General features: G+C 49.9%; 1 protein-coding gene across 1 annotated transcript; it reads right to left on the bottom strand.

Moving 5' to 3' along the window:
- On the bottom strand, positions 1-26,858 carry tmco6 (transmembrane and coiled-coil domains 6). The gene is made up of 13 exons (XM_067996001.1): positions 26,720-26,858; positions 23,902-24,014; positions 23,670-23,779; positions 23,114-23,297; positions 21,752-21,856; positions 19,946-20,031; positions 15,593-15,709; positions 12,731-12,845; positions 11,598-11,778; positions 8,185-8,279; positions 5,307-5,477; positions 2,170-2,295; positions 1-712 (listed from the first exon to the last, which is right to left on the bottom strand). Exons 1-13 carry the CDS (start codon positions 26,808-26,810, stop codon positions 704-706), a joined length of 1,503 nt encoding a protein of 500 aa, XP_067852102.1. The 5' UTR covers positions 26,811-26,858; the 3' UTR covers positions 1-703.
- Between the last annotated feature and the right edge of the window lie 245 nt (positions 26,859-27,103).

The raw sequence follows: 27,103 nt of genomic DNA, 5'->3' as shown, positions 1-27,103 counted from the left end.
TTGTTTTAATATCGTACATACTTTTATTGAAAGAAAATATAAAAAAAAGCATTTAAAACACACAAACTTATCCATCCAGAGGACTGATGAACCATTTTTTGCAAGGTATAATGGGATATCAGAACGCCCCAGGATTTTACCCAGCAGCAGAGAATTGTTCCGATTCAGTACTCCACATAATACTGTCTGAAGCACAGTAAGGTACAAGTGCTTAAAAGTCCCGTGCAAGACCCCAGTTTGAAGTAGGTAAAGCCTTCCTGGACAGCTCGGGAGAGTTTACCCGGTCAGTAGCTGAGCTGTAGAAGCCGGGAAGAGTTTGTGGGTTTGAGTCTCGGCCCGTGCTCGGTCAGCTGATCTCAAGTCGAGGTGACGGTAGGTGTAAATACAACCGGTCTCCGAGCCCCCCCCCACCGGGGTTTGGGGAGGTGGGAGTCCAGTTGCGCAGACGTCGGGTGAAGGCCGATCCAGGCTAGCCTGTGACCCCCCTCTTCCGCAACCGAATATTCCCCGAGTGAGTAATGGGCACTTGGGAGAGGCTGCCCGTCCAACCATACCCTGGCACGCACTCAACACCTTCGGGAGGCGGGGGGGGGGGGGGAGAAGATTGGCACCAGAGAACGAGAAAGGTAAAGTGCATTTTGCGTATTCTGGCAGGAATGAGCTTCATTACTATTCCGGCCAATCCCAGCAGCTTGGGAGGATGTTAAACAGCCTGGAGAGAGAAAGGAATCAATTAGTCGGAAGGCCTCGAACGCATTCAATGATAGACGACTGGAGTGAATGTATTATCGACGCATTTTTGGTTGGATAACCGGTTTCCATGGATACCAACAGCAGGGCCTTTTAATCGCTTGGCATTCGGGGAAAAAAAAAACCCACTAGCCTCCCACTCGGAGGTGGTTTAGTGCTGCGGTCTCCTGGGAACTGAGTGGAGACTGCCCAGAATCATTTCAGTAGAATGGTGGAAACGGCAGCGAAATCCAGCCCCAGACAGATGGGGTGAGAGGCTTCTGAAGCAGCTGTCAGAGTGACGAGTCTTTCATCCCCATCTGTTAGCCTGGATCTGATCAGAGATCCAACCCTTCACTGCCAGCAAATCACCCCCCACCCGCACAACTTCACCTCCCTCAACAATGCTTCAAGATTGCAGTATTTTGGCAGATAAGTAAACATATATTGCAGAAACTTCCCCACATTGTTTCAGAGTGACCACGGACTCTTCAAATATATTCCTGGCTACAGCAATTCTTCCAGCTGCAATTATGCACTGGACAACAACTCAGCTGTGCAGAAGAAAAGAAAGGACTTGCATTTCTATAGGGCTTTTCAAGACCTCAGGACGTCCCAAAACGCTTTACAGCCAATGAAGTACTTTTGAAGTGTAGTCACTGTTGTAATGTGGGAAACACGGCAGCCAATTTGCGCACAGCAAGATCCCACAAACAGCAATGAGATAAATGACCAGATCATTTTTTTTTTTAAGGTGTTGGTTGAGGGATAAATATTGGCCAGGACACCGGGGAGAACTCCCCTGCTCTTCTTCCAATAGCGCCATGGTATCTTTTACGTCCACCTGAGAGGGCAGCGCTCCCTCAGCCTGGATTTTGTGCTCAAGTCTCTGGAGTGGGACTTGAACCCACAACCTTCTGACTCAGGCGAGAGTGCTGCCCACTGAGCCACGGCTGATGGACCTGTTACAGTTTTAGCCGGTTCAATTCCAGCAGTATCCTTACACGGGCCCTGACCTTGCAACCGGCAACTAAGTTTGCTGGAATAAAAACAGAAAATGCTGGAAACACTCAGCAGGTCAGGCAGCGTCTGTGGAGAGAGAAACAGAGTGAACGTTTCAGGTCGATGACCTTTCACCAAAACTCCTGAAGCAGGTTGGATGAGAAGTTAACGACCTGAAACGTTAACTCTGTTTCTCTTTCCACAGACGCTGCGAGACCTGCTGAGGGTTTCCAGCACTTTCTGTTTTTGTTTCAGATTTCGAGCATCCACAGTATTTTCCTTTTGAATCAGCTTGTTGGGTTTAGATAACTGGGACGTGTCCCTATTTCCAGCATTTTTACCGAGTCAGTTGATCTTTCCTGGGTCAATCAATTGCAAACACTGGCCGTAGACGCCCATCGTGCGTCTCTTCCTCCAATGCCAGCACCGGATCCTTACCTTATTCTCGTTTGTAAAGTATCTGTCCATTAGAAAGTTGGCTCGGACTCTGATCTCCTCGTTGCTGTTGTACTGAATCGCCTCAAGAGCTGGGATCCCACTTTGATTTACAAACTCTACACAGGCCTGTCAGAATCAGAGATTTGCAAATCAAGAGCATTAAAAAAAAAGCGGGAGAGTTGCTTTACTTAACTCACAAGCTACACAGTTGTGTGTAAAAGACGGCACCACTGTCAAAGGGCTACGGATCTGACCTGGAACTAATCTGTAATTCTATATGAGCATTTTGGGATCATTCTCCTCTCCGTTCTCTTGCACTCTGCCCAACACAGTAGGGTGAGATGAAGTAAGACGGGAGGAAGCTTGTGTGGAGTATAAACACTGGCTTAGACCTATTGTGCCGAAGGGCCTGTTTCTGTGCTGCGTAATGAACAAGCACAGCCCACCAGTGCTGTAAAGCTGCATAGTTTTACCCTGTTAAATTAAAGCAGTACCCCCAACACATACAAGGGAATCTCTAAAAGCCTTATCTCTTGCCAGCTTGCACCGAAGTTTGCCAGGTTTATGTAAGTGGGATGTGTCCCTCTGGGGAGACAGTAAGCATTCCATATGAGGCAGGGGTAAATTACCTATGTGCATCTCTCTTTGCATGGCTTGGACAACCCTTACCTCCTAACAACAATCTCTTTGGGTTGGAGACTCTCGGTGGGGGGGGGTGAGAGGTTTCTGCATGCATCTGATACCCAGCTGATGCATGAAAATAAATAAATCCCTCATGTTGGCCAGAAAAATGAAACACTCAATTCCACACCAGCTGAAAATCCATGGGGATCACCTGACTGGAAACTTACAAAAACTCACCAGGTAGAATTTTACAGCACAGAAACAGGCCATTCGGCCCAACAGGTCTATGCCGGTGTTTATGCTCCACACGAGCCTCCTCCCTCCCTACCTCATCTCACCCTATCAGCATATCCTTCTATTCCTTTCTCCCTCGTGTGTTTATCGAGCTTCCCCTTAAATGTATCTGTGCTATTCGCCTCAACTACTCCTTGTGGTAACGAGTTCCACATTCTCACCACTCTCTGGGTAAAGAAGTTTCTCCTGAATTCCCTATTGGATTTCAGTGTCTATCATATTTATGGCCCCTAGTTTTGGACTCCCCCCAACGACTTCTCTACGTCTACCCTATCAAACCCTTTCATAAAGATCTCTATCAGGTCACCTCTCAGCCTTCTCTTTTCGAGAGAAAAGAGCCCCAGCCTGTTCAGTCATTCCTGATATCCCAACGCTCTCAATTCTGGTATCATCCCAGTAAATCTTTTTTTGCACCTTCTCCGGTGCCTCTATATCCTTTTTATAATATGGAGACCAGAACTGTTCACAGTGCTCCAAGTGTGGTCTAACCAAGGTTCTATACAAGTTTAGCATAACTTCTCTGCTTTTCAGTCTATCCCTCCAGAGATGAACCCCAGTGCTTTGTTTGCATTTTTATGACTTTGTTAAGTTGCATCACTACTTTCAGTGATATGTATATCTGTACCCCTAGATCCCTTTGCTCCAAAAATCACATTTAGACTCTAATTTTCCAAGGAGTAGGTAGTCTACTTAATCCTCCTACCAAGATGCACCACCTCACACTTATTTATATTGAAATTAATTTGCCAATTACACACCCATTCTGCAAGTTTGTTACCCAGAATCATCTGTAACAAACAGTCACAGCAGTGATGCCCTTTAGATAGCCCAGGACCACTGGTGGCCTGGCAGAACTTCACCTATAGCCCGAAGCAGTCTTGGCACTCTATGTGCCTCTGGATGTCTATTCATGGTCTGCCTGTAGCAATCAGTATTGGTCCTTCAGGTCAGCCATGATCTAATTGAATAGCAGAGCAGACCCGAAGGGCTGAGTGGCCTACACCTGTTCCTAATGTTCTTCTTTTCCAGCTCTTTAGGGGGTGATTTGGAGGGGGGGTGGGGGTTGGGAAAGAGAGACACAAGGGATTGATGTTAGGTCTTCTGTATAGCAAGTGAAAGGGCCCCATTAAAACAGAACGATTAGTTCTGTGGGGAACACTGGTGGCCTGTCTCCACTCCACCTGTAGCTCCTGCAGGGAAGTGCACTTGGCAAATCCCCACAGCGGCATGTCTGAAACCAGAAGCGTGCTGGGTGGGAACGATGGACCTGCATTCCCATCACTTCTTGGTGCAGGTTTCCTGAGGGAGGCAAGACGCCGTTTAAAACCGTGAAAGCGAGTTAATGATCAACACTATACGATATTCTGGCATGGCTACTTGCCTTAACATCAGGATGCCTTGTCATGGCAGCCTTATTCTAAGTCGAAATGCCAGACAGTAGTAGCATCATGTGCCAGCATCATCGGCAGGCACCTTTAAAGATTCATGTCAGTGCATATTTGTGGTATTTGAATCTGAATCTAACTGGGGACATGATTTAATGATTAGTTTTTGCCATCTGTTCATTTAGTGATACTTGAAAGGGATTCATGAATTTTAAAGGAAGGCACGCAGGGAGCAGAAAATTGAACCTCTGTGCCCATCCCTGACTACTTCTTTTTATATATAATGAAACTTGTAGGAACATAGGAACAGGAGGAGGCCATTCAGCCCCTCGAGCCTGTTCTGCCATTCAATTAGATCATGGCTGATGTATGTCTCAATTCCATTTACCAGCCTTGGTTCCATATCCCTTAGCTCCCTTAACAAACAAAAATCTGAGCTTAGTCAGTGACTGTCAGCAGGTTATTCAACCACCGGGGGCTTCGCAACAGCATGCCTCATTACCACACTCGAAGATGTAGTTACTAAGAGCCACAAGCGAGCTCTGTGCAACTCGCTGCCAAACATCACAGCGAGACCGAAGGGATAGCACGGGGAGGGGAGAAGGAAAGACAAGAATTTAATACAGAAGGCTATTTTTGTAGAGGAGCCTGCTTATACAGGGAGATGGAGACTGGATTAGATTTCAAATTTAGCATGCAAAAACACTCAACCACTGCAAAAATGTCAATTGGCGACAATTGAACTATTGTACACATGTGGGAAGTTTAACTATTGCTGTGATGAGCAGTGCCGGCACTAAACGAATACAGATGGCTTTACGAGAAAGTCCTCACCTGCTGACAGTGCGAAAGGATCAGGTTCAGTACTTCCAGTGTGAGACGCACTACTTCTGCATCAGCCGTCCTGAGGGTGGTGCAGAGGGCAGAAAAGACGTCCGACTGCTGCTGCAGCTTCTCACAGTACTCAGGCCCCATCTCCGCAATGTTACCCAACAGCATCAGAACCTGCATCAGCACACACACACACACACCCCCTCTCAGTGTTAAGGTGACATTAAGATCTGCCTTATTTAAAAGGAGAAGAAACACTAGGAACAGGAGGAGGCCATTCAGCCCCTCTAGCCTGCTCCACCACTCAATCAGACCATGGCTGATCTGCACCTCAACTCCATGTCCCTTGAAACCCTCACCCAACAAAAATCCAGCGCTGTCGAGTCTTCAAAGCTCTACATGACCCACAGCATCCACAGCCTTTTGGGGGCACGAAAGTTCAGATTTCCACTACCTTTTGTGTGAAAAAGTGCAACCCGATTTCCCTTAAACAGCCTGGCTGTAATTTTAATGTCATCTCCCCTTGTTCTTGACTCCCCCATCATGGGAAAGTTTCTCTGTATCTACCCCATCGAATCCTTTTAACAATTAAACACCTCGATCTTAACAGGGCCTGAGATCGAGAGGACGTATCTGGTGATGGAAGTTTGGAACCAAGTCAACCCTCTGTGGCAGACTCGGTAAATCTGATCCCTGAATCAGGTGGGTCGACGGTTCTGCAGGTTGGTGACTGACCAGCCAACCTAGCTCGCTAATGGAATCATAGAATATAATACAGCACAAAAGGAGGCCATTCAGCCCATCGTGTCTGTGCCGGCTCTTTGAAATTGCTATCCAATTAGTCCCACTCCCCCCTGCCCATGTAAATTTTTCCCTTTCAAGTATTTATCCAATTCCTTTTTGAAAGTTATTATTGAATCTGCTTCCACCGCCCTTTCAGGCAGCGCATTCCAGATCATAACAACTCGCTGCGTTAAAAAAAGGTCTCATCTCCCCCCTGGTTCTTTTGCCAATTATCTGGTTTGCCAATCCTCTGGTTACCGACCCTCTTGCCAGTGGAAACAATTTCTCCCCATCTATTCTACTAAAATCCTTCATAATTTTGAACACCTCTATTAAATCTCCCCTTATTCTTCTCTGCTCGCAGGAGAACAATCCCAGCTTCTCCAGTCTCTCCACGTAACTGAAGTCCTTCACCCTACCTGCCGCTGAGATAGCCCCACAAGCCAATGCCCTAAAAAGTAAGATCATACAGCACAAAGCTGACCGGTGTTCTATACAGGGAGGCTTTGCATTTTTAGCCGATTACGGTCCAGCAGTACCCTTGCACATGTCTTGGGGTCCCTACGCCTTGGTTCTTACCAACCCGCACTTAAGCTCTCTGGGTTTAGGGAAAGTGAGGTGTGCCCCTACAAGGAGAGAGTGCACTCCATCTCAGACAAGCATATACTCGACCTGTGTGCATTTTTCAGTACCTCAAGTTTGAAGGACGTGGGTTCAAGTCCCACTTGAGCACAAAATCCAGGCTGACACTCCCAGTGCAGTACTGAGGGAGTGCTGCACTGTTGGAGGTGCTGTTTTTCAGATGAGATATTAAACTGAGGCCCCATCTGCCCTCTCAGATGGATGTAAAGCATCCCACAAGCTCTATTTGAAGAGGAGCAGGGGAGTTCTCCCCGGTGTCCTGAGGCCAATATTTGTCCCTCAATCAACACTAAAAACAGATTATCTGGTCTTTATCACAATGCTGTTTGTGGGATCATGCTGTGCGTAAATTGGCTGCCGCGTTTCCTACATTAGAACAGTGACTACACGTCAAAAAAATACTTAATTGGCTGTAAAGCATTTTGGGACGCCCTGAGGTCGAGAAAGGCGCCATATGAATGCAAGTTCTTTCTTTATTTCTTTAATGGGTTTCTGCTACTGACAGACACCTTAGTGGCCAAAATCAGAGAACTTTGAAAACAAACGTTAAGTGATCAACTAAAGCTACTTCCGTCTCACAAGAGACGGCGAGGAGTTAAACACTATACTCAGATACGATTCAAGGAATGAGGAGAACATAGATATAAGATTAAACGTAAAAGATTTAGGACAAACAGCAGGAGAGTTTCACGTAGAGAGTTGCGAGACTGTGGATTGCATTACCGGAGTCAGTGGTTGAAGCAGAGACCATGTCAACATTTAACAATAGGTCAGATAGGTGGCTGCAGGAGAGGCGGATAAAGGGATATGGAAATAGAACGGGAAAATGGGATGAGGACTACAGGTCATGTGGAGGGTAATCACCAACACGGACAGGTCGGGCCGAATGGCCTGTTTCCATGTAACTTCTATGTAAAGACATTAAAAGATATTCAAAATGCAGTTGGGGGCTAGACTGGGAGAGTTAGGGTACTGGAGGAACGATGGGCTGAATGATCTTTATCCCTATTACATATACGTAACAACAATTTGTATTTATATAGTGCCTTTTAACATAGTAAAATGTCCCAAGGCGCATCGCAGGAGCGTAACAAAACAAAATTTGACACCGAGCCACATAAGGAGATATTAGGACAGGTCACCAAGAGCTTGGTCAAAGAGGTAGGTTTTAAGGAGCATCTTAAAGGAGGAGAGAAACGAAGAGGTTTAGGGAGGGAATTCCCTTACAGCTTAAAGCCTAGACAGCTAAAGGCACGGCCACCAATGGTGGAGCGATTAAAATCGTGGATCCGCGAGGCCAGAACTGGAGGAACGCATTGATCGCGGAGGGTTGTAGGGCTGGAGGAGGAGGTTACAGAGATAAGGAGGGATTTGAAAATAAGGATATAGATATATAATTAGCATTCTCGTGCAGCACAGATGTCAAATCCAAATATAAAGCGAGGTGCACACTCACCAGCGTATTGATCCCACCGGAGAAAGGGATTAGCTGGAGCAGCACTGGCACCAGGTTAAGGCAGAAGATGGCCGAGCAGAATCGTCCATTACCAGCTGCAGTAAACAAGGTATCGGGCGATTAATAACATTACATTATTAAAAATACACACACTGTAGACTTCTTTCACTGCACGCCGCACAACACCAAAATAATTTAAAACTAAACCGAGATACGATTTCAAATCATAATCTGCAAGTGTTCAGGATAAGACCTCGCAGCCTGCAATCCAGGTTCAGTGCTGAATGCATTAAATGCTCCCAGTAATTCAATGTAGGAGAACCTGGCATCGTGTGAACTTCATAACACACATCATCATTAAATGGCAACTGAATTTCAATATAGGCGACTGTGAGGTGGTGCATTTTGGAAAATAAATAGGATAGAGGAGCAAAGGGATCTGGGGGGGTACAGATTCACAAATCACTAAAAGTAGCGACGCCAGTTAACAAGGGCATAAAAAAATACAAACAAAGCACTGGGGTTCATTCCTACAGGAATAGAATTGAAAAGGAGGGAAGTTATGTTAAACTTGTATTGAACCTTGGTTAGACCACACTTGGAGCACTGTGCACAGTTCTGGTCTCCATATTCTAAAAAGGATATAGAGGCACTGGAGAAGGTGCAAAAAAGATTTACAAGGATGATCCCAGGACTGAGAGGTTATAACTATCAGGAAAGATTGAACAGGCTGGGGCTCTTTTCTCTAGAAAAGAGAAGGCGGAGGGGTGAACTGATAGAGGTCTTTATAATTATGAAAGGGTTTGATAGGGTAGATGTAGAGAAGATGTTTCCACTTATGGGGGAGACCAAAACTAGGGGCCATAAATATAAGATAGTCACTAATAAATCTAATAGGGAATTCAGGAGAACCTTTTTTACCCAAAGAGCGGTGAGAAAGTGGAATTCACTACCACAAGGAGTAGTTGAGGTGACGAGCATAGATGCATTTAAAGGGAAGCTAGATAAACACATGATTTTTTTTTATTCGTTCATGAGATGTGGGCATCGCTGGCAAGGCCGGCATTTATTGCCCATCCCTAATTGCCCTCGAGAAGGTGGTGGTGAGCCGCATTCTCGAACCGCTGCAGTCCGTGTGGTGAAGGTTCTCCCAGTGCTGTTGGGTAGGGAGTTCCAGGATTTTGACCCAGCGACGATGAAGGAACGGCGATATATTTCCAAGTCGTGATGATGTGTGACTTGGAGGGGAACGTGCAGGTGGTGTTGTTCCCATGTGCCTGCTGCCCTTGCCCTTCTAAGTGGTAGAGGTCGCGGGTTTGGGAGGTGCTGTTGAAGAAGCCTTGGCGAGTTGTTACAGTGCATCCTGTGGATGGTACACACTGCAGCCACGGTGCGCCGGTGGTGAAGGGAGTGAATGTTTATGGTGGTGGATGGGGTGCCAATCATGCGGGCTGCTTTGTCCTGGATGGTGTCAAGCTTCTTGAATGTTGTTGGAGCTGCATTCATCCAGGCAAGTGGAGAGTATTCCATCACACTCCTGACTTGTGCCTTGTAGATGGTGGAAAGGCTCTGTGGAGTCAGGAGGTGAGTCACTCGCCACAGAATACCCAGCCTCTGACCTGCTCTTGTAGCCGCTGTATTTATATGGCTGGTCCAATTAAGTTTCTGGTCAATGGTGACCCCCAGGATGTTGATGGTGGGGGATTCGGCGATGGAGATTGTCATTGCCTGGCACTTGTCTGGCGCGAATGTTACTTGCCACTTATCAGCTCAAGCCTGGATGTTGTCCAGGTCTTGCTGCATGCGGGCACGGACTGTTTCGTTATCTGAGGGGTTGCGAATGGAACTGAACACTGTGCAATCATCAGCGAACATCTCCATTTCTGACCGTACGATGGAGGGAAGCGGTAAGGATGTTCCCAAGGATGGGTGAAACTAGAACTAGGGGGCATAATCTGAGAATAAGGGGCTGCTCTTTCAAAACTGAGATGAGGAGAAACTTCTTCACTCAGAGGGTAGTAGGTCTGTGGAATTTGCTGCCCCAGGAAGCTGTGGAAGCTACATCATTAAATAAATTTAAAACAGAAATAGACAGTTTCCTAGAAGTAAAGGGAATTAGGGGTTACGGGGAGCGGGCAGGAAATTGGACATGAATTTAGATTTGAGGTTAGGATCAGATCAGCCATGATCTTATTGAATGGCGGAGCAGGCTCAAGGGGCCGATTGGCCTATTCCTGCTCCTATTTCTATGTTCTTATGTCATTGATGAAGCAGCTGAAGATGGTGGGGCCTAGGACACTGCCCTGAGGAACTCCTGCAGCAATGTCCTGGGGCTGAGATGATTGGCCTCCAACAACCACCACCATCTTCCTTTGTGCTAGGTAGGGAGGGAGGGAGAAAGGATCAGATATGCTGATAGGATGAGATTAAGTAGGGTGGGAGGAGGCTCGTATCGAGCATAAACACCGGCATAGAACAGATGGTCTGTTTCTGTGCTGTAAATTCAATGTAATGCTATGATTTCAAACTTAGTCTGCAAGTGTTCAGGATAAGACCTCACAGCCTGCAATCCAGGTTCACTGCTGAACGCCCTAAACGTTGACAATAATCCATTGCAGGACAGAGCCTGGCATCGTGTGAACAATGTGTCAACATAAAGCAAGAAGTTTTAGGGACATGAAAAGGCCAACGGACCCAACAAGCAGAGATTCCCTAATCCGCCATGAGTTTGCTATGGGGGAAGTTCAGGAAACACTTCTTCAGACAAGGGGCAATGGAAATCTGGAACTCTCTCCCCCAAAAAGCTGTTGAGGCTGGGGGTCAATTGAAAATTTCCAAACTTAGATCGATAGATTTTTGTTAGGCAAGGGTATCAAGGGTTACGGAACCAAGGCAGGTAACTGGAGTTAAGGTGCAGATCTAATTGAACGGCGGAACAGGCTCGAGGGGCTGAATGGCCTACTCCTGTTCCTATGTTACTTCTTACATTCCTATGATCTGAAATTAAATGCTAAATTCCATCCCAGTACAAGGTTTCCGATACTCAAGAATCATACAATACACAGATATTACCTCAGGATTATTTAAAGCTGAGAAACACAGAACAGAAGCAAAATACTACAGATGCTGGATGTCTGGAATAAAAGCAGAAAATGCTGAAAATCACTCAGCGGGGCTGGCAGTGTCTGCGGAGAGAGAAACATCAGTTCTGACGAAAGGCGTGAAAACGTTACCTCTATTTCTCTCTCTCCACAGATGCTGCCTGACCTGCCGAGTGTTTTCCAGCATTTCCTGTTTCAGTATTGAACGCAGAACAGTCTCAATCACTTGAAGTGCTCCCTGAACTGCTGCAGCTGTGTTTTCTCATTAACTATTTCCCGCTTGGTCCGACGGACACAGCCCAAAAAACTCACCGGTGAGATTGTTGAGGAGCCAGAGGCATTCCCGAGTCACAAACGGCCGGGACTGCGGAAACCTGCTGATGAACGTCCTCAGCGCCTTCAGCACGTCGCTGTCCCGGAGCTGGGATTCGCACTGGGCCGTTTCATCGCTCGCCACTAGATTTCCCAAGCAACGGGCCACAGGGTAAATCAGCTGAAGTGGTTAAAAAAAAAAAGAAGAAAATGTGGGATTTAAGAATTCGAGAGAGATAAATGTTCCACATGGGAACGACACCACCTGCACGTTCCCCTCCAAGTCACACACCATCCCGACTTGGAAATATATCGTCGTTCCTTCATCGTCGCTGGGTCAAAATCCTGGAACTCCCTTCCTAACAGCACTGTGGGAGAACCGTCACCGCACGGACTGCAGCGGTTCAAGAAGGCGGCTCACCACCACCTTCTCAAGGGCAATTAGGGATGGGCAATAAATGCCGGCCTCGCCAGCGACGCCCACATCCCATGAATGAATAAATTTTTAAAAAATCATGATTTAAATCAGCTGAAACGGATTCTGGTTTGTCCAGATTATTTTTCTCTGAAGCATCAGTTTCCACGACACATGAAATGGGACAGTTTGGTTCCTAACGTCCTTTTATGTTCCTAACTCCAGACTCTTGAGCACATAATTCAGGCCGACACTCCCAGTGCAGTGCTGAGGGAGTGCTGAACTGTCGGAGGTGCCGTCTTTCGGATGAGACGTTAAACCGAGTCCCTGTCTGCCCTTGCAGGTGGATGTAAAAGATCCCACGGCCGCTATTTCGAAGAAGAGCAGGGGGAGTTCTTCCCCGGTGTCCTGGGCCAATGTTTATCCCTCAACCGACAACACTAAATAAAAAGATTATCTGGTCATTATCACACTGCTGTTTCTGTGACTTGGCATTTCCCTACATTACAACAGTGACTACGCCTCCAAAGTACTTCATCGGCTGTAAAGCGTTTTGGGATATCCTCAGGTCGTGAAAGGCACTGTATAAATTCAAGTTTTTCTTTTTTCCTTCTATTATGCATTAGATTAATCCTCCCCCCACACTGAACTGGCACTGTTGGGCAGCGTTGACAATGGGCATGAGGGGATAAATTAAAGATCTCTCAGCTTTACTTACCAATTCCACACCATCTGTTGTTGTGCCTGAATCAACGGCTCTGCCCAAAGCCACCAACAGCATTACAGCTTGGCGTACGAGGCCCTGAGAGATCAGGCACTCATTGTTCACACCGCTGCAGGAGAGGAGACAGAGCGTTTCAATTAACAAATCCTCCTTTGCTTTCCTTAAAGACAAGGCTGAATAAAACTGCACCACCGAGTCCAGCTCACGGAAATGCAGAGTAGGAGAGGGTAACTGGGCAGTAACATACAGGGGGAGGACAAGGCACAGCGGGGCGATCAGTGTCTCAAAGTGAAAGACAGGTTAATGCCTCGGTTGTGGCTTTTCATCAGAGTTGGCTTGGTGAAGCGGGGGGAGGGGGGGCGCTGGCGCACCGACCCGGGGGGGGGGGGGGGGGGCGCTGGCGCACCGACCCGGGGGGGGGGGGGGGGGGGGGGCGCGCTGGCGCACCGACCCGGGGGGGGGGGGGGGGGGGGGGGCGCTGGCGCACCGACCCGGGGGGGGGGGGCGCTGGCGCACCGACCCGGGGGGAGCGCACCGACCCGGGGGGAGGGGGGGGCGCACCGACCCGGGGGGAGGGGGGGGGCGCACCGACCCGGGGGGAGGGGGGGGGCGCACCGACCCGGGGGGAGGGGGGGGGCGCACCGACCCGGGGGGCGGGGGGGGGCGCTGGCGCACCGACCCGGGGGGCAGGGGGGGCGCTGGCGCACCGACCCGGGGGGCAGGGGGGGCGCTGGCGCACCGACCCGGGGGGCAGGGGGGGCGCTGGCGCACCGACCCGGGGGGCAGGGGGGGCGCTGGCGCACCGACCCGGGGGGCAGGGGGGGCGCTGGCGCACCGACCCGGGGGGCAGGGGGGGCGCTGGCGCACCGACCCGGGGGGCAGGGGGGGCGCTGGCGCACCGACCCGGGGGGCAGGGGGGGCGCTGGCGCACCGACCCGGGGGCAGGGGGGGGCGCTGGCGCACCGACCCGGGGGCAGGGGGGGCGCTGGCGCACCGACCCGGGGGCAGGGGGGGCGCTGGCGCACCGACCCGGGGGCAGGGGGGGCGCTGGCGCACCGACCCGGGGGCAGGGGGGGCGCTGGCGCACCGACCCGGGGGCAGGGGGGGCGCTGGCGCACCGACCCGGGGGCAGGGGGGGCGCTGGCGCACCGACCCGGGGGCAGGGGGGGCGCTGGCGCACCGACCCGGGGGCAGGGGGGGGCGCTGGCGCACCGACCCGGGGGCAGGGGGGGCGCTGGCGCACCGACCCGGGGGCAGGGGGGGCGCTGGCGCACCGACCCGGGGGCAGGGGGGGCGCTGGCGCACCGACCCGGGGGCAGGGGGGGGCGCTGGCGCACCGACCCGGGGGGGGGGGGGGGGAGGGGGGCGCTGGCGCACCGACCCGGGGGTGGGGGGGGAGGGGGGCGCTGGCGCACCGACCCGGGGGTGGGGGGGGGGGGGAGGGGGGCGCTGGCGCACCGACCCGGGGGGGGGGGGGGGGAGGGGGGCGCTGGCGCACCGACCCGGGGGGGGGGAGGGGGGGAGGGGGGCGCTGGCGCACCGACCCGGGGGGTGCGGATACACAGATCTTTCAAAGCAGGATTTCTGGCAGAAGCAGCCACACAAAGGAGGTAAATGAGATTCTGGGTTTTACATAAATACTCAATACAAAATGAGGGCTGTGGTGATGAATTTTGTACAAGATTTGGATAGGCCACAGTTGGAGTAGTGTGTGCAGCTTTGCTATCCTATAATAGAAAGGACACTGGAACCATGGAAAAGGTGCAGCATAGAGTCACTAGGATGATACCAGTGATGGAAGGGCATCGTTACGGTGACAGAATTTAAAAAAAAAGTAAGGCTGTATTTGCTGGAGCAGAAAATGGTTTGGTGGGACTAATTGGTTAGCTCTTTCAAAGAGCCAGCACAGGCACTATGGACTGAATGGCCTCCCGCCGTGCTGTAAGATTATGACTCTGGAAGGAATCGAACAGGAGCATAGAAAATTGTAAAAGGGCTTGAGGGAGTAAACAGTGAATGATTATTTCCACTGACCAGCGAATGAGCAACAAAGGGTCATTAACCCAGGATTAGTACAGGCAGCATATAGAGGAAAGGTCAAAGATTTTCATCAAACAAAAGGGTTATTAGATTATGGAACACCACAAGTGGCTATTGGATATGATTCAATGGTGTGGTGGTCATGTTACTGGACTAATAATCCAGAGAAAGTGAGTTCAAATCCCACCATGGCAGTTTGAGAATTTTAATTCAGTTTTAAAAATCTGGAAATAAAAGACTGGTATCATGCAGCAACTCACCAAGGCTTCTTCGACAGCACCTCCCAAACCCGCGACCTCTACCACCTAGAAGGACAAGAGCAGCAGGCACATGGGAACAACACCACCTGCACGTTCCCCTCCAAGTCACACACCATCCCGACTTGGGAATATATCACCGTTCCTTCATCGTCGCTGGGTCAAAATCCTGGAACTCCCTCCCCAACAGCACCGTGGGAGAACCGTCACCACACGGACTGCAGCGGTTCAAGAAGGCGGCTCACCACCACCTTCTCAAGGGGCTATTAGGGATGGGCAATAAATGCCGGCCTCGCCAGCGACGCCCACATCCCGTGAACGAATAAAAAAAAAAATCACACTTAACAGGGAATCAAATAGACACTTGAAAAATATTAAAAGGCTGGAGAAATGGGATTAGAGCAGGTAGCTGTGATGTGGAGTTAGAACCGACTCAGGGACAACGCGCTGAAGATTCAACGATACTGGTATTGAGATTCTGTGGTACTGGGTAAAAGGCAGCATCAGTAAAAGGACAGTGAGCATCCAGACCCAGTTGAAAAGACTACAGGTTTGTTACCTACTCACGATGTAATGCAGGCACCAGGCGCATTCCACAGCTGTCTCCATCCCAAATTCAGAATCCAGATCCAACAAATGGACCAAATGCGGAGTCAGATTGGCTTCCAGAATCGCACTGCCGAGAAAAAAATATATATATATTAGCGATAGAAGGAAATCACGAACAGAGTGCTGGTCATCTACAGCCGCTTGACCTCAGGATGTCCCAAAGCATTTCACAGCCAATGAAGTACTTTTGAAGTGTAGTCACTGTTGTAATGTCGGAAACATGGCAGCCAATTTGTGCACAGCAAGATCCCACAGACAGCACTGAGATTATGACCAGATAATGTTTTTTTTTAAGCAATGTTGGTTGAAGGATAAATATCGGCCAGGACACCGGGGAAAACTCCTCTGCTCTTCTTAATAGGGGCCGTGGGATATTTTACATTCACCTGAGAGGGCAGACGGGGCCTCGGTTTAATGTCTCATCCGAAAGACGGCACCTCCGACGCAGCACTCCACTGGGAGTATCAGCCTGGATTTTGAGGTCAAGTATCTGGAGTGGGATTTGAACTCACAACCTTCTGACTCAGAGGCAAGAGTGCTACCCACTGAGCCATGGCAGATGAATGATTACAGTGCAAACCTTCAACAACACTGATGGGTCATACCTGAAATGTCAACCAGTCTTTTCTCTTTACAGATGCTGACCAACTTGCTACTATTTCCAGCATTTTCTGTTTTGATTTGCTACATCACGATGCAACTTTTCAGCAATGTCCAATTGACCTGGATCCCCTCCCAGGCTCAGGGTTTGTTACTGACGCCCTCATTTATAACCCCACGGAGTTAATGTTGCCACCTGCCTTTGGTGCTCAGTGGGCAGCACTCTCATCTCCGAGTTGTCGGGCTCAAGTCCCACTCCAGAGACTCGAGCACATAATCTAGGCTGAGACTCCCAGTGCAGTACTGAGGGAGCGCTGCGCTGTCGCAGGTGACGGCCTTCGGATGAGATGTTAAACCGAGGTCCCGTCTGCCCTCTCAGGTGGATGCAAAATATTCCACGGCCACTATTAAGAGCAGGGGAGTTCTCCCCGGTGTCCTGGGCCAATATTTATCCCTCAACCAACATCACCAAAAAAAAAAATATCCTGTCACGATCTCTTTGACCAAGCTTTCGGTCACCTGTCCTAATATCTCCTTCTGTGGCTCGGTGTCAAATTGTGTCTGATAATCGCTCCTGTGAAGCGCCTCGGGACATATTACTACGTTAAAGGTGCTATATAAATGCAAGTTATTGTTTCTTCCGAGCACTTTTATTATTATGGGTGTTAGCCAGAAACTCTGTTACTTAGAAAGTGCACTATCACCCTCTAGTGACAGGAAATCAGCACAGCAACTAAATGACGAGTAGTAATTTGAACTGAAAACCCCCCCCCACCCCTCCAAGGTGCCAGCCGTGGCTCAGTGGGTAGCCCTCTCGCCTCTGAGTCAGAAGATTGCGGGTTCAAGTCCCAATCGAGGGGCTTCAACACATAATCCAGGCTGACACTCCAGTGCAGTAATGAGGAAGTGCTGCACTTTCGGATGAGACGTCTAGCCGAGGCCCCGTCTGCCCCCCCGGATGCCAAATATCCCACGGTCACTATTTTGAAGAAGATCAGGGGAGTTCTCCCCACTGTCCAACCAAATATGTATCCCTCAAACATCACTAAAAAAACCCAGATCATCTGGTCATTATTTAATTGCTGTTTGTGGGACCTTGCTGTGCACAAATTGGCTGCGTGTTTCCTACATTACAACAGTGGCTACACTTCAAAAGTACTTCATTGGCTGTAAAGTGCTTTGCGACGTCCTGAGGTTATGAAAGGAGCTGTCTTGTCTTTCCTTTCCTTTTCCTCCAGCCCTACAACCCTCCGAGATCTCTGCCCTCCTCCAATTCTTGCCTTTTGCGCATCTTCGACCTCAACTCTACTTTCCCGCCCAATCCCCATATCCCTTGATTCTGTTAGTATCCAAAAATCTATCGATCTCAGTCTTGAATATACTCAACGACTGAGCATCCACAGCCGTCTGGGCTAGAGAATTCCAAAGATTCACAACCCTGAGTGAAGAAATTCCTCCTCATCTCAGTCTTAAATGGCCGACCCCTTATCCTGCGACTATGCCCCCTAGTCCTAGACTCTCCAGCCATGGGAAACAACCTCTTAGCGTCTACCCTGTCAAGCCCCCTCCTAATCTTATATGTTTCAATGAGATCACCTCTCATTCTTCTAAACTCCAGAGAGTGCAGGCCCATTCTACTCAATCTTTCTTCATAGGACAACCCTCTCATCCCAGGAATTAATCTAGTGAACCTTTGTTGCACCGCCTCCAAGGCAAGTATATCCTTCCTTAGATAAGGAGACCAAAACTGTACACAGTACTCCAGGTGTGGTCTCACAAAAGCCCTGTACAACTGTAGTAAGACTTCCTCACTTTTGTACTCCAACCCACTTGCAATAAAGGCCCAGGGAGGCCTCCAAATTGAGAATCTGTGTCAAACTTTTGTCTGATAACGCTCCTGTGAAGCTCCTTGGGACATTAATGGTGCTATATAAATGCAAGTTGTTGCTTTTTTCAGGCACTTTTATTACTGGTGTCAGCCAGAACCTCTTATTTAGGAAGTGCACCATCACCCTCTGGTGACAGAAAAGAAGCACAGCAACTAAGTGACAGGAACTATTTCTAACTGAAAAAAACAAAAGATAAATAAACTGCAAATTCTGAAATAAAAAGAGAAAATACACAACAGGTCAGACAGTATTTGTAAAGAGAAAAGACGGGTTAATGTTTCTGGTGTGTGTCCTTCATCAGAACTGAAGACTAAAAAACAAACTGGCATTTGGGAAAATAGTGGAACTCGTTACCACACGGAGTGGTTGAGGTGAATAGCGTAGATATATTTAAGGGGAAGCTGGATAAACACACGAGGGAGAAAGGAATAGAAGGATATGATGATAGGGTTAGATGAAGTAGGGAGGGAGGAGGCTCGTATGGAGCATAAAGGCCGGCATGGACCAGTTGGGCCGAATGGCCTGTTTCCGTGCTGTAAATTCGATAAAATATGGAAAAATGAAGATGTGGAAGAGAAACGAGAGATTCTCCGATCACGGAGAGGGAGTTTAATGGGGTGAACGACCCACAAACTGCGTAAGAGATTACAGAGAAGGTCACGAGTGAGATGATAGAAAGATATGAAAATAAGAACTGGCAGATAATTGAAGGGTAAAAAGGACACGAGAGAGGCGCACACAAAGAAAAAAAGGGAAAAAAGGGAGGAAAGTGAAAAAACCCACAAGATGCAGCAAAGGCTACATTTATGGCCCATCCTTAGTTGCCCGGAGAAGGGAGCTTCTTGAACAGCAATTGTAATTTTTTTAAACAACTGGCTTGCCAGGCAACTTCAGAGGGCGTTATTAGTCAACCTTGCATTGTGCGACTGGAGTCACTTGCAGGCCAGAGCAGGTTCAGGAGCTCAGTTCCATTTCCTGACGGACATCAGTCGGGCATCTGATGACAATTCGGCAGTTTACACTATTCATTATTCCCTGGCGCCAGCCCACAAATTACCAGATTTACAGAATCTGCTTTCACCACTCGCCGCGGCGGACTTGAGGTCGCGACCTCTGGGTCGTTAGCCCAATACCATAACCACGGTAACGACCGAACCCAACCTAGTGCAGCACCACGCCAAGACTCGAAAAGGTAGGAAAGAGGATGAGATGAATTGAGACATTGTGTAGATAGCAGCAAGGAGGAAAAAACGAAGGTGGGTAAGGAGCTCCAAGGGTCAAACTCAGACAGTGCAGGAGAGTGGAGGCTCCGAGTCAGTGTAAAGTCAGTGTGTGGAATCCCTTATAAACAGAAGGCAATTTTTGACGTAGAATGTACAGCATAGAATCAGGCCATTCGGCCCAACTGGTCTATGCCGGTGTTTAAGTTCCACACGAGCCTCCTCCCTCCCTTCTTCATCTCACCCTATCAGCATCTCCTTCTATTCCTTTCTCCCTCATGTGTTTATCTAGCTTCCCCTTAAATGTATCTACACTATTCGCCTCAACTACTCCTTGTGGTAGCGAGTTCCACATTCTGACCACTCTCTGGGTAAAGAAGTTTCTCCTGAATTCCCTATTGGATTTATTTGGATTATTTCGATCGAGATCGTGGCTTCCGAGAGCTTTCCTCGTTGCTGTGTGAAGAGCAAGGGTTAACGTACTGGGAACGAATTGGGAGCCGGTACTGGAGACTTGTGGGTGGATTGGACGTGCATTCGTTCCGGACCCAGGTACATCCTGGCCCTGGGTGCAGTGGCTGGGCACTAACTTACGGTACGATCTTCTCTCCTGCTTCCTTGGCCTGCAGCAGCTGGGAAAGTGAATAGGCCGCAGCCTCCACCACAGCTCCATGGGGTGACTGAAAGAGACAAACAATGCTTTAGCAGCCATGTTACATTTACAGACTGGCTCTTACGTAAGGAAACGTCCCAAGGCACTTAAGAGCGGTAGAAGTGAGGGGAGGTACGGTCAAAGAGGTTAATTTTGAGGAGGCTTTTGAATGAGGAGGAGGTGGGTATGTTCGCTAGATGCAGGGGGGGGGGATGTTCCCGTTGGCTGGGGGGGTCCAGAACCAGGGGTCGCAGTCTCGGGATACGGGGTATGCCATTTAGAACCGAGATGAGGAGAAATTTATTCACTCAGCGGGTGGTGAACCTGTGGAATTCTCTACCACAGAAGGCAGTGGAGGCCAAGTCATTAGATGTATTCAAGAAGGAGATAGATATATTTCTTAATGCTAAAGGGATCAAGGGATATGGGGAAAAAGCGGGAACAGGATAATGAGTTAGACGATCAGCCATGATCATTTTGAATGGCGGAGCAGGCCCGAAGGGCCGAATGGCCTACTCTTGCTCCTATTTTCTATGTGGGGCAGAGGTTTAAGAAAGAACTTGCGTTTATGTAGCACCTTTCACCTCAGGGCGTCCCAAAGCACTTTGCGTCCAATGGCATACTTCTTAAGTGTAGTCACTGTCGTAATGTAAGAAACGGGGCAGCCAATTTGCGCACAGCAAGATCCCACAAACAGCAATGTGATAATGACCAGATCATCTGTTTTTTTTAGTGATGTTGATTGAGGGATAATGATTGGCCCTGGACGTGGTGTTCCCGTGCACCCGCTGCCCTTGTCCTTCTAGGTGGTGGGTTTGGGATAGCGCAGCTGATCGTGTTGTCAGTACGTCCCAAAGTGCTTTACAGCCAATACATTACTCACGGTTGTTATATAGACTGCATGGCAGCCAATTTGTGCACAAACAGCAAATGAAAGAAATACATTTTTAGTGATGTCGGTTTGGTGAAAAATGTTGCCCAGAACATCGGGCGAACTCCCCAGCTCTTCTACGAACAAGGCCATGAGAACTTTTACGTCTGACCTGAGCAGTTAGATGGGGCATCAGTTTAGCGTTCTACAGGATGTCGATCCCCTTTAACCAGAAACGGCAGCCCCTCCAACAACGCAGCCTCTCCATCAGTACTGCACTCAGTGTCAGCCTAAATTACGTGTTCAAGTCCGTAGCGGGGTTTGAACCCACAACCTCCTGGCTCAGAGGCAAGACTGTTACCAATTGTGCCAGGCTGTATTAATCCAATACGAGGGAGACCCGTTCAGCAGGACACCGATCCCCTCAATATGCATTCAACCAGAAAAAAGCACCACATTATGACAGCCTAATGCAAACTTCTCTGCATGGGAGAAATCATCTGTGAAAATTGACACATTACCAGGAATCATTATCCCAACTTTCAAAAAAATACATAGTCAGCTGATCATGGAGGAAAACAATGCTGTCAGGGCAGAACTGTTTTAATTGGTATACAACAGAACAACGCTGCCCTTAGGTCAATGGAAATATACATTAAAAATATATAGAATACCGAGACTCAGGCCTCCCAATGTGCCCAGCCCCACAGAGAGACTGAAATCAGATGACCTTGTAACCCTCTCCTCCCCCTAGGTCCGCAGACCCCAGTTTGAATACGTGGCCTGATATTTCGGCAACGCCGTGCTGCATTAAAAACATTTCCATTCGCAGATTTACAGTCAGGCTAATCAATAAGTTTAGGCAATTGTGTTTCACCTGCAAACAGGTCGCCACAGCTTGGATCACACCTTGTACCAGAAGCTGACTCCGCACGGCTTCATTCTCCGCTGCCAGGTTTCCCAGTACGTACAGACACAGCTCCTACAACAAAGCGTTTCCAAAGAAAGGACTTCATATTAACAGCCGTACGGTGCTCATAAACCTTGCAAACAGCAGCTCAGAGACGGCTAAAGAATTCTGTTCCAGTGGCCCCCCGCATGGTATCGAGCCACTTATCAGGGTACCCAGTTTAGACCCTGGTTACATACCAGACCAGGCCATGTAATACCAGGGGCAGATGTACCCGGGTTGGGGATGTTGGTGAGGCATTGCGGAGTTCAACTGGCCACGTGGGGAACAGTAATCGAGGCAATCGGAACATAAGGAGGAGGCCATTCAGCTGCTCGAGCCTCCTCCGCCATTCAGTGGGATCATGGCTGATCTGTATCTTAACTCCATTTACCCGCCTTTGCCCCATATCCCTCGATACCCAACAAAAATCTATCGATCGCAGACTTGTAAGCTCCAATTGACCGCCAGCATCCACAGCCTTTTGAGGGGTGGTGGGGCGGGGGTGGAAAGAGTTCCAGATTTCCACCACCCTTTGTGTGAAAAAATGCTTCCTGATTTCACTCCTAAATGTCCTGGCTCTAATTTTAAGATTATGTCCCCTCATTATTGATTCCCCCCATCAGAGGTAATAGTTTCTCTCTATCTACTCTTTCGAATCATTTTAACATTTTAAACACCTCGATCAGATCACCCCTTAATCTTCTAAACTCATGGGAACACAAGTCTAGTTTATGCAACCTGTCCTCATAATTTAACCCTTTAAGCCCCGGTATCGTTCTGGTGAATCTGCGCTGCACCCCCTTCCAAGGCCAATCTATCCTTCCTGAGGTGCGGCGCCCAGAACTGAACGCAGTATCTCCAGATGGGGTCTGATCAAGGCTCTGAGGGATAACTTCCTCCACTTTGTATTCCAGCCTCAGATAAAGAAATTGGAAAATGCTACGGATACAGCGAGCGGTAAGTGTGAGATTTTTAAAAACTCACTCAGTTTTAAAGCCATGCCGTGACCCAGCTCAAGCACTCAAAAAGGCCACTCCCAAGAGGCACCCACTGAGACGCAGCCACGACAGCCACAAACCAGGGGGTGCTTGGTTCGATTCCTGGTCCGAGTTGGCTGATCTCAGCTGCCAAAATTGGCCTCAGCACCACAGAGCCAGAGAGGGGGAAAACGGAAAGGAAATATCCAGCTGGTGGTTCGGGCTGCTGACCGCTATCCAGTGTCCCCTCTTGGAAAGGGCGTGGCTGTGAATTCTGTTCTGCCAACACTTCCTGCTCTCGCTCTCTTACCGTGAACTTCACACTCTGGCCCGAGAGGTACGTTAGGAGGTAGGGTGTTGCTGGCAAACACACAAGTGAGATACTGGGGTCGTCTGCGTGGGAGAGTTCCAGCAAACACTGTGCGGCCTCGAGCTGAACCGATGCCAGGTTGCTGGTGAAGAGGCCAATGAGGACGTGTATACTGTTTTCAAACCTACAGAGAAAGACAACACGCAATCGTAGAATCATACAGTGCAGAAAGGAGGCCATTCGGCCCATCATGCCTGTGCCGGCTCTTTGAAAGAGCAATCCAATTAGTCCCACTCCCCCTTGCTCTTTCCCCATAGCCCTGCAAATCTTTCCTCTTCAAGTATTTATTCAATTCCCTTTTGAAAGTCACTAGTAAATCTGCTCCCACCACCCTTTCAAACACTGAATATGGATGTAACTCTGCTGCCGGCATCTTAACTGGTTCCTAATTTAAAAGGAAAAAGGAGGAGGGGGGTAGATGAAGAAGTTGTAGTTAGCTGACATGGAAAGTGCATGGACTGTTGCAGAAAGCAAGTACGTCATCAAGGTCCGGTACCTGACAAATATCTGCTGCGCCTCCTTCAGTTGCAGCACCTGGCGCAGAGAACGTAAAGCAGCAGGACGATCCTCTGATCCGTGCCGAATCCTCTGGTACAGCTGCAAAACCTAAAGCGATTGGAAACGCAAGGCAGGTAAGGGTTGGATATGTAACGAGCCAGTTACAGGCTGAAATTAAAATGTTTTTCAGGAACACCGCCTGAAATCTTTGTGGAATGATTGCGTCTCACCTCCTCCTGAGTGACTGAGGTCTCCCGGATCTCCATTTCCTCTCCATCGTCCTGCAGACCCCTCAGCACTCTCTTGCTAACCAGCTGCTTCTCCTTGCGTGCTTTCCTCAGAGCTGCATACAAAAGGGGAATTACAAATAACTTTTAAGTTGCAATGCCGTGCAGTAATATTACCGGATAGCAATTCTGGGCTGCGTTAAGGGCTCGCAGAGTGATTAATCTACTGGTACCACACAAAAGAAATAATTTGCACTTAAATAGTATAGATAAGGTAAACGCAGATTATTACGTTGAAGTACAGCCAAGAATGTAGGACCAAACAATGTGAATAGAAATGAATGAAAAGTAAATTTACATTGAATTTACAGCACAGAAACAGGCCGTTTATCTCAACTGGTGTTTATGCTCCACACGAGCCTCCTCCCTCCCTACTTCATCTCACCCTAACAACATATCCTTCTGTTCCTTTCTCCCTCTTGTGTTTAATCTAGCTTCCCCATTAATGCATCTATGCTAATCGCCTCAACTACTCCTTGTGGTAGCGAGTTCCACATTCTAACCACTTTCTGGGTAAAGGAGTTTCTCCTGATTTCCCTATTGGATTTATTCGTGACTCGCCCGCAAGTGGAAACATCTTCCCTACGTCTATCCTATCGAACCCATTCATAATTTTAAAGACCTCTATCGGGTCACCCCTCAGCCGTCTCTTTTTAGAGCAGAGACGGCAAAAATGTCAAGATTGATAGACGTTTGCAATAGTAACCCTGAGGGTCTTCAAAATACCACCAGATGCTATGATGGGAGAGTCAATGTTCTTGGAGGAACGAACTTCTGTGGGCCGAACTGGTTTGAGATTGCACAAAAAACACGCCACGTCAGGACCTGTCGACTTCATGCCAGTCGACTTTCCTGCTGTCTGAATCCCAGAGGTGAGTGGACCATTGTCCAACTTGCTGCCCCATCCAGTCCCCCTTCATAATTGCCTTTCAACAAATACCCTTTGGTCTGTCACTGGTGAAGGTACAACGTTGGAGCAGTGTAAGGTGATGAGTTAAGAGCATCACACAAGAGTATTGCATATTATAGCGAATTAGATTTAATTGAAATTTATCCAATAGCCCATTGGCACCAATTGTTCTAAGTCTGCCCTGTGATGACAATACAAGTCCGTAACACAGGATTACAGACACATGTTCACAGAGAGGCGCCGGACATTATTGATAGGGTTGGTTTTACATTCTACAGACAGGTCTTTGAGTGTGTTCATCACCTTAGATTACTCCCAACACCATCCTCACCAGTAACAAAACCACAACAAGTGTGAACATTTAACACACCCACCATTAACCATTACTAAAAACCCAGTAACAGCACTGGCTCTCGTCAAACCCACCACTCAGCAATCGCCAAGAATTTAAAGATTTTTATTATTGCTTCGTGGGAACCTGGGGGAAGTTCAGCAAACTGGAAACAGGAAAATCGCTCCCGGTGAAAAGGTGGGGGGGACGGACCCCCGGCTCCTGGTGATTTGGGGGGGGGGGGGGGGGAAGACCCCTGGCTCCTGGTGATTTGGGGGGGGGGGGGGGGGAGACCCCTGGCTCCTGGTGATTTGGGGGGGGGGGGGGGGGAGACCCCTGGCTCCTGGTGATTTGGGGGGGGGGGGGGAGGGAAGACCCCTAGCTCCTGGTGATTTGGGGGGGGGGGGGAGGGAAGACCCCTGGCTCCTGGTGATTTGGGGGGGGGACCCCCGGCTCCTGGTGATTTGGGGGGGGAAGGACCCCCGGCTCCTGGTGATTTGGGGGGGGGAAGACCCCTGGCTCCTGGTGATTTGGGGGGGGGGGGGAGGGAAGACCCCTGGCTCCTGGTGATTTGGGGGGGGGGAGGGAAGACCCCTGGCTCCTGGTGATTTGGGGGGGGGGGGGGGGGGGAGACCCCTGGCTCCTGGTGATTTGGGGGGGGGGGAAGACCCCTGGCTCCTGGTGATTTGGGGGGGGGGGGGAGGGAAGACCCCTGGCTCCTGGTGATTTGGGGGGGGGGGGGGGGGGGAGACCCCTGGCTCCTGGTGATTTGGGGGGGGGGGGGGGGGGGAGACCCCTGGCTCCTGGTGATTTGGGGGGGGGGGGGGGAGACTCCTGGCTCCTGGTGATTTGGGGGGGGGGGGGGAGGGAAGACCCCTAGCTCCTGGTGATTTGGGGGGGGGGGGGAGGGAAGACCCCTGGCTCCTGGTGATTTGGGGGGGGGACCCCCGGCTCCTGGTGATTTGGGGGGGGAAGGACCCCCGGCTCCTGGTGATTTGGGGGGGGGGAAGACCCCTGGCTCCTGGTGATTTTGGGGGGGGGGGGGGGGGGAGACCCCTGGCTCCTGGTGATTTGGGGGGGGGGGGAGGGAAGACCCCTGGCTCCTGGTGATTTGGGGGGGGGGGGAGGGAAGACCCCTGGCTCCTGGTGATTTGGGGGGGGACCCCCGGCTCCTGGTGATTTGGGGGGGGAAGGACCCCCTGCTCCTGGTGATTTGGGGGGGGAAGGACCCCCTGCTCCTGGTGATTTGGGGGGGGAAGGACCCCCTGCTCCTGGTGATTTGGGGGGGGAAGGACCCCCTGCTCCTGGTGATTTGGGGGGGGAAGGACCCCCTGCTCCTGGTGATTTGGGGGGGGGGGAGGACCCCCTGCTCCTGGTGATTTGGGGGGGGGGGGGGAGGACCCCCAGCTCCTGGTGATTTTTTTTGGGGGGGGAAAGAGACCCCCGGCTCCTGGTGATTGGGGGGGGGGGGGGAGACCCCCGGCTCCCGGTGACACGGGCCCCAGCCTCCCGCCGCTCACCCCTCTCCTGCTGCCGCCTCCTGGTTTTAATCTCCTCCACGCCGCACGCTCGGTTTCGGTTTCGGATCTCGGTGCCTCTCCCCCGCAGCATGGCCGCCGTCTCTCTCTCCGTCGCTCTCCCAGTCGCCCAGTGATGACGCCAATGCTCCTCGCCCCATGACCTCCAGCCACAGCGCCCCCTGCAGCCCTGGAGGTTTCCATCTCAGGTTGGTTTCCCCCCAAAAAATGTTCCCACCTCTCTCCCTGAAGGCAGGAGATCCGCCAAACCAAGGAACTGTTGGGAGTAAGAGTCATGATCTTAAACCCTTCCAAACACTGGAAGGGAAAAAAATTTGCAGGGATATGGGAAAGAACAGGGGGAGCGGGACTAATTGGATAGCTCTT

Source organism: Heptranchias perlo, chromosome 14 (genome assembly GCF_035084215.1).
Source record: "Heptranchias perlo isolate sHepPer1 chromosome 14, sHepPer1.hap1, whole genome shotgun sequence".
In the NCBI taxonomy this organism is placed as follows: Eukaryota; Metazoa; Chordata; class Chondrichthyes; order Hexanchiformes; family Hexanchidae; genus Heptranchias; species Heptranchias perlo.
This window is presented reverse-complemented; position numbering and strand designations above follow the sequence as displayed.

What these genes read in the sequence shown, in the direction of transcription:
- tmco6 (XM_067996001.1), bottom strand. Translation starts at nt 26,810, where the DNA reads ATGCTGCGGGGGAGAGGCACCGAGATCCGAAACCGAAACCGAGCGTGC. An exon ending in GAGGCGGCAGCAGGAGAGGG is followed by an intron (nt 24,015 to 26,719) that starts GTGAGCGGCGGG and finishes TTTTGTATGCAG; the next exon opens with CTCTGAGGAAAGCACGCAAG. An exon ending in CTGCATTACATCGTGAGTAG is followed by an intron (nt 12,846 to 15,592) that starts GTAACAAACCTG and finishes CCTCTCCTGCAG; the next exon opens with CGGTGTGAACAATGAGTGCC.